Source organism: Penaeus monodon, chromosome 32, assembly GCF_015228065.2.
Source record: "Penaeus monodon isolate SGIC_2016 chromosome 32, NSTDA_Pmon_1, whole genome shotgun sequence".
Lineage (NCBI taxonomy): Eukaryota > Metazoa > Arthropoda > Malacostraca > Decapoda > Penaeidae > Penaeus > Penaeus monodon.
The window spans coordinates 12,549,441-12,549,970 of NC_051417.1; the positions used below are offsets into that span (position 1 = coordinate 12,549,441).

The following is a 530-nucleotide window of genomic DNA, read 5'->3' on the forward strand; positions in this document are numbered from 1 at the left end:
CGCGTGCGTTTGGTTTGGCATTTATCTTAAACAGTTGAAACCTTGAGGAAGAAGTAAAAATGACACAAAACTTAACATACACACACAAAAAAGCACCTCTAACTCTCAATGTCAGAGAATCAGCCAAGGTTTCAGCTGTCGACCATGATTAGGCATCTGATCTTTAAGAAAAAAAACAAACAAACATAGACAATCATTTCTTTACCAATCTCCTTTTGCTTTCTAGGTTGTCCTGGGAAAAGAAACGCCATATACTACAAATGTTGTCCTGAACCGTATGTAGATGTAACTTTCGAAATAGTGATTCGGAGGCGAACGTTATATTATTTCTGCAACCTTATTCTTCCATGTGTGCTGATTGCATCAATGGCTGTTCTTGGGTTTACGCTGCCCCCAGACTGCGGCGAGAAGCTGTCCCTAGGTAACGAATTCTTTTCATCCCTTGAGAGGTTTCACTTGCTGTTATGAACTAGGTCTTGACTTACCTCATATGATTTTTCCTAATCCTTTTAGTTCTTTGTCACTTTTTG

General features: G+C 39.2%; 1 protein-coding gene across 1 annotated transcript in view; it reads left to right on the forward strand.

Annotated features, from left to right (window-relative positions):
- Positions 1–530, forward strand: part of LOC119593500 (neuronal acetylcholine receptor subunit alpha-7-like) — a 113,209-nt gene that overhangs the window by 24,062 nt on the left and 88,617 nt on the right. Inside the window, exon 4 of the mRNA XM_037942450.1 lies at positions 227–421. Coding sequence (XP_037798378.1) covers positions 227–421 — 195 coding nt within the window. The remainder of the gene's footprint in view (positions 1–226; positions 422–530) is intronic.